Source organism: Penaeus chinensis, chromosome 1, assembly GCF_019202785.1.
Source record: "Penaeus chinensis breed Huanghai No. 1 chromosome 1, ASM1920278v2, whole genome shotgun sequence".
NCBI lineage: Eukaryota > Metazoa > Arthropoda > Malacostraca > Decapoda > Penaeidae > Penaeus > Penaeus chinensis.
In genome coordinates this window covers 39,476,338-39,486,337 of record NC_061819.1, presented here as the reverse complement: position 1 = coordinate 39,486,337, position 10,000 = coordinate 39,476,338, and the positions used below count along the sequence as shown (strand labels likewise).

General features: G+C 47.1%; 1 protein-coding gene across 1 annotated transcript in view; it reads right to left on the bottom strand.

The window, feature by feature from the left end:
- LOC125024951 overlaps window positions 1–10,000 on the bottom strand; it is an 80,695-nt gene that overhangs the window by 61,381 nt on the left and 9,314 nt on the right. The window contains 2 exon segments of the mRNA XM_047612752.1: window positions 1,074–1,101; window positions 8,719–8,794. Of these exon segments, the coding sequence (XP_047468708.1) occupies window positions 1,074–1,101; window positions 8,719–8,787 (97 nt within the window). The 5' untranslated portion in view covers window positions 8,788–8,794.

Here is a 10,000-nt window from a genome sequence, read left to right as displayed (position 1 = left end):
TCCAGTTCGAATCCCGAAGCAAGAGGAAAGGTAGGAAAATATATTGAGGAAGCGGGTTACGGCGACGGGGATGGAGGCAGGGGAGGGGGTTGAAGGGTAGAGGGGTAGAGTAAGGCAACAGGGATAGAGCCAGGGTAGAGAGGCAAGGTAAGGCGACAGGGATAGAGGGGCGGGGGAGAAGGAAAGGGTAGAGAGGCAGACAAGGTGGAGAGACAGGTAGACAGGCTAAGATAGAACCACAGGGTAAGGAGAGGGTTAGAGAGGCTAAGATAAAAAGACAGGTAGAGGGGCTTAGATAGAAAAACAGGGTAAGCGAGGCAGGGTAAAAAGGTGAAGTCAGAATGCCGGCCAAGGGGGACTCAGAGGACAAAGATGAAGCTACAGAAAGGTCATCCCAGGCGTGTCCGAACGATCAGGACAAAGGTCACGAAGAATGGACTCGGGTGGCCAGTTGACCTTGGAAAACGAAAATAAAAACGAAAATGGAAAAAAAAAAACGAGGAGAGAAAAGCAAGAAACCACTTTGACGGCGTTTCTTTAGTGGCTCCGTGTGTGAAGGGCAAAGGTTTGATAGGATGGAAGTTTGAGTCAAGATGATAATATTAAAAAAAAAAACTCATGAGGCAACTCAAGACCTTCTGTGACCTCTTGTTAAACCTTTCTTTTTTCAGCGATTTCCAAAAAAAGATATAAATTTAAATAGATATCCATACATCCCTCCTTGTGTTTGGAAATACAAAAGCTCGGGGAGAGACTGCAATAGCTACATAGGATCCTGAAAAGAATGATGAAGTAGACCTTGGGCTTAACCGCTCTCTCATCCCCCTCGCCCTCCCTTCTTCCCCCTTTCTCCCTCCCCTGGTTTTCTTCCTCCTTCTCCTTCTCCTTCTCCTCCTCCTCTTCCTCCTTCCTCCTCCTCCTCCTCCTCCCCCTGCTCCTCCTCCTCCTCCTTCCTCCCATTCCCCCTTCCCTGGCTTTCTCCCTCCCTCCCTCCCCCACCTTCCCCTCCCTAACCTGCCGAGAACAGTAATGTGGCATCAGCTGCTGCGGTGTTGCCACATGTAGGTACTTACTCTCTGGACAGTGGAAAAGATCGTCCTCCTGTGGAAGAGAAAGAAAAAAGGGAATTGTTTAAATCCATCGCGTCAGATACTCAAAACAAGCACACCAAACGCCTTAAGAAATACAAACAACAAGGGAAAAAGGGAAAAAAACAAACAAGGGAAAAAAACATACACGTATATAGCGGCTTTTCAACACGGTGTAAAATTTCATGTTACAACAGAGGCCGCTATTCGCAGTTATGTGTGCCGTGGCTACTTAATGAATGCAATATTATCGCGGCTTCGTGAGCTGTGTACACTGGCGAAAAACTCCCTCCATTTAAAGAAACGTGTAAGTGCTTAAGAGAAGTAAATAAGAATATCGGATATATATGATTCTTATTTTTCTTTTTATTTATCTATTCATTTTTTATTTTATTATTGCTGGAGCGGTCTTGTTGTTCTTCCAAACATGCGGAGTCACCGTAGCGAAATGAAATAACGTGATACCGTTCGTCTCGGTTTGTGCTTATAATAAATTTATATTTTCATTTATCTATCTTTTTCTTTAGGTCGAAACGTAAATCTTCTCGAACTCTCCGTTAACCGCGACTCGGAAACGACTTCCTTTTAAACAAATCATTTTTTATATTCCCTTCCTAACGCGACGACGCTTGATGATCAAGTCCTATGATACCTTCCCCCCTCCCCTCCTTCCCCCTTCCTCCCCTCCCTCCATTCGTCACGATAGTCCCCTTAAAAAAAAGGAAAAAGAAAAAAAAAGAATAATTTTGGCCGATCCTTGACTCCGGGTATCAGGAAGTCCCAACCTTCGACATGGGACTTTTTTAGAGCCGGGCCCGGGGCGTCAACCCGGACCCCCGTGCCCTGTCACAATCCGTGATCAAATAATAGACGAAATAATACAATAAAACAATGAAAAATAATAACAGAATATAAAACAAAATAAATAGAAAATAAAATGAATAAATAAATAAATAAAATAAATAGATTATAAATAAAGAAATGCGGAAATAAAAAAAATAAAGGTCGGCTTACATTAATCCGTCTCGATAAATGCAAGTGAAATATAGACGATAAAATAGATACAAAAATAATAGAAATTAAAGAAAAATAACAGAAAAATAAACGGCATGAAATTATTTCGCTCGATAAAAATGGTACAAAAATAAAACAGAAAACGATGCTAAAAGGGGAGCAGAAAAGAAAAACGACGGACCTAAAAAATAATTAAACCGCTATACTAAACTGAACCTAAAATTTGACAAAACGCAGACTAGGCACTATAGCCTTTCCCCCTCTCCCTCTTCCTTCCCCCCTTCCCCCGGGCGCCCTCACTTCACGTGTACTCACCCAAGGGAGCCTAATTAAGGAGCCGAAAACGCAAGCAGGTGGCCATGTTGCTTCACCCCCCACTGCTTCGAGAAATTGAGCCGAGCCACAAACGCCGGGGAAATTATCGCCCAATGGATTCCGATCCTGCTTCATTTGGCGGGAACACGAAGCGTGAACTTGTATTCGTGTGTTTATGATATAAGTGAAATGATGGGAAAAGCATCCGAGTCTTTATCGCATCTTCGCTCTTGTCCAAGAAAAAAATCAAAGATGAAGAGGATATAATAATGATATTGCGTGTAGTCAATGAGAAAGCATGGAGTTCCTTAATATCGATTTCTGTTCTTTTGGGTTCTAAACGAGATTCTAAAGGGACTTCTGAGGGGGATTCTACAGGCTTCTAAAAGGGTTCTAAGAGGTTTCTATTTTTTTCAAACAGTACTTAATAGAGAATCTAAAGGGTTCTAAAAGGGTTCTAAAAAAATAAGGCTTCGAAAGGAGGTTCAAAGAGGGTGAAAGAAAAGACGACACCTGCCGCTCGCTCAGGATAAGGGTTCCGTCGCGGCGCCGAATGCATTCCCGCCGGCGACCGAGAACAAAGGCGCAGAGACAAGCCTGCGATTTTCCCGCTTTTTTTCCTTCGACTATAGTAAGTTCGATATCATATTTCTGAATATAAATAAAAAACTTTGAATCTTCTATCTTCGGTGTTTGCATTCTAATTCTATACGGAGGTAGAGAGTATCAGAGATTATCGTTATCGCCTGCATTTCGACGTAAAATGATGAACACACACAAAGGGCGAGTGACGATAGGTAAGTCTAGGTGTATTTTATATCTATCAATCTATCTAATATATGTGTGTATAAAGCCTACACGTATAAAAAATGTGAGAAAGAAAAATGTGTGTATATATATACATGCATACATACATGTGTGTGTGTGTGTGTGTGTGTGTGTGTGTGTGTGTGTGTTTGTTTGTTTGTGTATGTGTATGTATGTGTATGTATGTGTATGTATGTGTATGTATGTGTATGTATATATGTATATATATGTATATATATGTATATATATGTATATAAATGTATATATATGTATATATATGTATATATATGTGTGTGTATTTATATATGCAATACGTAAAGGCACATTAGAGGACCTTAACTTAAGCGCTAAAACTGAAGGCAAGCAAGCTCAAGGTAAAGCCGAGAATAACATTCCTTGACAAATTCAATATGCAAATATTTCGATGCCTCTGGGACAAAGCACGACAACGTGAAACATGGTGTGTGTGTGTGTGTGTGTGTGTGTGTGTGTGTGTGTGTGTGTGTGTGTGTGTGTGTGTGTGTGTGTGTGTGTGTGTGTGTGTGTGTGTGTGTGTGTGTGTGTGCGCGCGCGCGCATTCGCATGTGCAGTGTCTAGATACATTGCACGTATACACACATACAGAGTCATGACAAAAGTGTTTGCTTTGAGGCGGCTCCTGACGTCACCGTTTTTCAAGCACCAGCTGACGGGCCAATCCCGTAGCGGGACCCGCGGGTTCCCGGATGTGAGAGTGGGTACATGGCCGCGCGGAAGGCAGGCTTAAATCACGCATGTTTCCGGTTGTGGGAGTGGGCATGCCGCCTCCTCATTCGTAAACCACACTTGCATTCGTAATTCATGACTCATGCGAAGAGTTGAAAGTCTTAAGAAGGTTTGTGTGCTTAGAAATTAAGCCTAAGCCCGCGTCACACAAGGGTTTCGAAGCCATCGCGTACCTCTCTTAGCCCGAGGGAAACAGCGCGCCGAAAATGGCCATGCTGTACGCAAATAAATACGAGGAGCTAATCTTTCAACACATATGTCCAGATGCCCGCAAATTATGCGGATAATACCTTACGGGATAAAAATCCATGAATATCTTAGTAACCATCCTCCCGGACGCCCTTCTAAGGTGACGAGCGAACGAACAGAAACGCTTCGAACACAAGATGGCCGCGGATCCTATAGACGAGAGTCCAGCGCGCGTGACAGATCCTTCGGGGCCAGCGGAGGCGGCGTGTGGTCAGGCACTGGTCGGGTGCCGTTGAACCCCGGACCGGAAGACGGACCCCCCTCCCTCCCTCCGGACCTCCTTCAAGGAACCCCCTCCGCCGCCACTCCCTCGCCGCACGGTGCTCGCCCGCCCGCCCGCGCGCCCGCCGCCATTCCGCTGCTCCAGTGAAGCACCCGAAGCATTTCGAGCCGAGAAGAGAGCCGGTTCATAGCTCGACACTGGGTTTACTTAGTTCGCCTCCTGACCCCTACAGCCCATCGCCCGCGAGAACCACTAAATAATCACCAGGGCGGCCGTAATTGGGTGAATCCTCCGCCGCAAACAGCAAGTCCATCGCGATTAGTGGCGGTCATAAGCATTGCGCTATGGAAGGAGAAGACATGACCGAGCCACCGGTAAGGGCGTGGGCGGGGGGGGGGGGGGGGCGACGGGGAAGGGAGTGGCTCTGCTCGTGGTCAGCGTTTGGCTTGGGAGAGGGAGAGGGAGAGGGAGAGGGAGAGGGAGAGGGAGAGGGAGAGGGAGAGGGAGAGGGAGAGGGAAAGGGACAGGAAAAGGAAGAGGTAGAAGGAGGAGAAGGGTGGGAGAGGGAGAAGAGAAAGAAAGGTGAGGAGGAAGAGGGAGAAGGAGGAGGAGAAGGGTGGGAGAGGGAGAGGAGAGAGAAAGGTGGGGGAGGGAGAGGGTCCGGGGCAGGGCGAGCAAGGGTGACGGACGCCGGGGAAGGAATACTAAGTAGAGGAGGAAGAGAGCTTTCGGAGCTGGATGGCAGTCCGCGCGCGCACTCCTGATGGAAATGCCCATTCCTTGTGTTCTTATGAATGCATGAATGTAATGTACGTTGTTTGTTGTATATATGCATGTGTGGGTGTGTGTGGGTGTGTGTGGGTGTCTATGTGTGTGTGTGTGTGTGTGTGCACAACTACAACTACAAAATCATGCACAGGCTGCAATGGCCACGCACGCCAGGGGCTGCCGCTCGCGGGCCAGGCGCGCGGCGGCCGCGGGGCCATCGTCCGCCTCCGATAACAGGATCGGCGCGGCGCAAGATTCATTGTGTGCCATCGCGTGCAGCACTTTGCTTGGCTACGCTCCTACGCTCCACGGCTCCTCTGGCCACGGCGGATTGTTTAGCCAGGCGCTTGGGAATGTACACACACCCACGCATTCATTTCATAAACGTCTGGGCTGGGGGGAGGGGGTGCAAAGGCCACGGCACCGCGCGCCTCGGTCAGTGGCAGCGCGGGAGGGCGAAGGCGTCCGGATCGCGAGCAATTTTCGTCCTTCCCGCTTGGGATTCGATCGGAGTTTCCGAATCGCTAATCACCTTTCCGCCTAAGGAACAGAGAGAGAGAGAGAGAGAGAGAGAGAGAGAGAGAGAGAGAGAGAGAGAGAGAGAGAGAGAGAGAGAGAGAGAGAGAGGAGGGAGGGAGGGAGGGGGAGGGAGAGGGAGAGGGAGAGGGAGAGGGAGAGGGAGAGGGAGAGGGAGAGGGAGAGGTAGAGGAAGAGGAAGAGGAAGAGGAAGAGGAAGAGGGAGAGGGAGAGGGAGAGGGAGAGGGAGAGGGAGAGGGAGAGGGAGAGGGAGAGAGAGGGAGAGAGGGAGAGGGAGAGGGAGAGGGAGAGGGAGAGAGAGGGAAATAGAGAGAGAGAGAGAGAGAGAGAGAGAGAGAGAGAGAGAGGGAGACAGGTAGATAGATAGGCATTGTTACGCTTCGGTGCAACGTAGCTATATGGATTCAAATAGAGTGTAATAATTGCTTCTGTAGTTTCCCGCATAACCGCGTCTGAACTATTCCTTACGAGGGAGGGAGTTAGGGAGGGAGGGAGGGAGGGAAGGAAGGAGGGAAGGAAGGGAGGGAGGGAGGGAGGGAGGGAGAGAGGGAGGGAGGGAGGGAGGGAGGGAGGGAGGGAGGGAGGGAGGGAAGGGGAAGGGGGGAGGGAGGGAGAGAGAGAGAGAGAGAGAGAGAGAGAGAGAGAGAGAGAGAGAGAGAGAGAGAGAGAGAGAGAGAGAGAGAGAGAGAGAGAGAGAGAGAGAGAGAGAGAGAGAGAGAGAGAGAGAGAGAGAGAGAGAGAGAGAGAGAGAGAGAGAGAGAGAGAGAAGAGAGAGAGAGAGAGAAAAGAGAGAGAGAGAGAGAAGAGAGAGAGAGAGAGAGAGAGAGAGAGAGAGAGAGAGAGAGAGAGAGAGAGAGAGAGAGAGAGAGAGAGAGAGAGAGAGAGAGGGAGGGAGTGAGGGAAGGAGGGAAGGAGGGAAGGAGGGAGGGAAGGAGGGAAGGAGGGAGGGAAGGAGGGAAGGAGGGAAGGAGGGAGGGAAGGAGGGAAGGAGGGAAGGAGGGAAGGAGGGAAGGAGGGAAGGAGGGAAGGAGGGAAGGAGGGAGGGAAGGAGGGAGGGAAGGAGGGAAGGAGGGAAGAGAGCAGGGAAGAGAGGAGGGAAGGAAGGAGGGAAGGAAGAAGGGAAGGAGGGAAGGAAGGGAGGGAGGGAGAGCAAGGAAGGAGGGGAGAAGGAAGGGAGGGAGAGCAAGCAACGGCGTCCGGTAACTTTCTCCCTCTGACCGTCCTTTTTCCCAAGAGCCGCGATCATCTCACCGCCTGCCTGCTCTCGGCGGCGCCACAAAAACACGGCGAGTTCGGCTTGACTTCCGATCGCTTTGGTAATTAACGTTTCTTCCGCCCTCGTCATTATCTTTAAATGGCATCACTCGTGTTCGTTCTTGATCATCGTTGTAATTAGTCATTAGCTGTAGGGTGTTAAAAACCACAGGGAACTTCTCTTCCAAGTTATTATATGCAAAATAGGAAACGTATCAACAAAAGACGAACGAACAGAAATCGTCACATACAAACAAGAAACAAGAAACGATAAGCGAAAAAGAAAAACAAAATCTGACCGTAATAAAGAAAAGAAAAAAAATAGTCAATTGACAGGCAGGCGTCTCCAGCATCCGGTAGGCCTATCAGGGATGGAGGAAATTGTTCGTCTTGAAGAGGCATGACGACGAAGCCAAGGTCAGTGCCACCGTGCCATTAACAAGAGCCTGGGGGAGGGGGCAGGGAAGGGGAGAGAAGGGAAGGAGGGAAGGGAAGGGAAGGGAAGGGAAGGGAAGGGAAGGGAAGGGAAGGGAAGGGAAGAAGGGAAGGGAAGAAGGGAAGGGAAGGAGGGAGGGAGGGAGGGATGGAGGGAGGGAAGGAGGGAGGGGAGGGGAGGGGAGGGGAGGGGAGGAAAGAGAAGGGAAGAAGGGAAGAAGGGAAGGAGGGAAGGAGGGATGGAGGGAAGGAGGGAAGGAGGGATGTAGGGAAGGAGGGATGGAGGGAAGGAGGAAGGGAATGGAATGGAAGGGAAGGGAAGGGAAGGGAGGGAATCGGTATAGGGAAGCGAAGGAAGGAGGGAGGGATGGAGTGTGGGAAGGAAGAGGTATAGTTAAGGGAATGGAAGGAGCAAAGGAGGAGAGGAGAGAAGGAGGAGGAAGGGAAGGAAGATAGGGAAGGGAAGGGAAGGGAAGGGAAGGGAAGGGAAGGGAAGGGAAGGGAAGGAGGGAGGAAAAGCTGAGAGGATAAGGGAACCGGAGAATAAGGAGGGGTTGTTTCCGGTTATTGTCCTCCGTCTCCCTCCTTATCCCCTCCTCCAAGACTATTTAAACATCAGGTCTTGAGCCGCGGGACAAATGGCACGAGAGAGAGATGATCTTAAAAGGCGTGGCAGTTTTATTCACTCATTTATGTATCTATTACTTTTCATATGTTTTTTTTTCATTGGGCGTGGTTTTGTTCCAAAGTGATTCGTTCACCCTTTTCATAGACGCGAATAAGTTTAACGAAAGTCGATCTTATTTAATAAATGAAAGCATCCTCTTAACGTAAGACTTTGCTTAAGTAAACCTTACTTATCAGGTGTGAAGGGCGCATGTCGGGCTAACGGCGCTTAATTAGTCTGTTTATTTGAGCTTCCTTAAGTTAATATGTATATATATATATGTATATATATATATATATATATATATATATATACATACATACACACACACGCCATCAGCTCTGACAGTATATAAGTAAATTAATCTTGGTGGGCGTGGCTGTGTCGAGTAAATCTAATTTCGAGAGCGTCTTTGTCTGGAAGATGTAAATTAGGGGCGTGTCTGTCTAGTAAATCCAACCAAAGGGTCGTGTTTGTCAAGCAACTCCAACTTATTGGGCGTGTGTGTCTAGCAAATCCAACTCAATAGGTGTGTCTGCCTCTCTATCAAATCCACCTATCTATCAAAGACAACCAGAAGTTCTTGGTGGGCTTACCTGGTTGAGTTGGGCAGAGGCGGCGGCTGCAAGAAGGACCACGGCGGCCCACAATCCTAATCGACACATCCTGCAACTGCAAAGGAGAGAGAGAGAGAACCATTAGTGACGAGATAAAAATGCAGCTTCTGTTAATTTACGTCGATCAATGGATATTGGGAAAGAATGGGAATTAATAATGAACAGTGAATATTTGATGCGTGAATAATGAATGGATAAGATATAGATGAGAGAGAGAGAGAGAGAGAGAGAGAGAGAGAGAGAGAGAGAGAGAGAGAGAGAGAGAGAGAGAGAGAGAGAGAGAGAGAGAGAGAGAGAGGAACCATCAGTGAAGTTTCTGTTAATTTACGTCGCTCGTGGATATTTGATAAGAATGGGAATTGATGATGAATCGATGAATATTTAATGAGAATGTGAATTAATAACTGAAATTATTTTTTTTTATAAGAAAGTCTGTTAATAACAAATACGCGATAAACCAATGAATATTTGATGAGAATATGAATTAATAATGAATATATAATAACAAAGTATGTAATTAACCAGTCGATAAATATCTAATCAGAATGAGAATGAATAATGAATCAAGAAATATATCAAAAACAAGAATATACCAATGAGGTCTCTATACAGATATGTCACGCTGGTATATCTGACACACGAGTATAATTACTCTTCCCCCAGATGGCTGACGGTCCGGGAATTCTGAGAGAGGCCTATAAGAAATATGGACTCGTGCAACCTGCCATTAGACCCAGTGAAGTAGGCTAATGCGGAAACGAGAACAACATTGAAATCAAAACTAGAAAGAGCGGAAAAGGCGATGAAGATATCTGTGCATTGTTTCCCTACTTCTAAAACACCAAGTCATTATTCATGTCGACACATGTATAAAAAGGTATGACAATGAATATCTTCACAATACAAGACGTGTATTTGACCGGTTTTAATTATATCTTCGTCAGAAAGATATGTGTATTTCTGACGAAGATATAATCGAAACCGGTCAAATGCAGATCTTCATTCTCACTTTGTATTGTGAAGATATTCATTCTCATTCATACCTTTTATACACGAAGTCACCATTTTTCTCCTAAAAATGTAAACACTCACGCTCTCCATTTTCTCCACGCATGCACGGCGGGGGAACAAACCCGTATTCTTATATATACACACTGTTATGTTTTCTTTTGTTCTTTTCTTTAATCTCTCGTACATTTCCCACAACAGTTTCAAGGGGAAACTCCGTGAAATTAAGCGAAATGTCACCACAAAGCTGGCA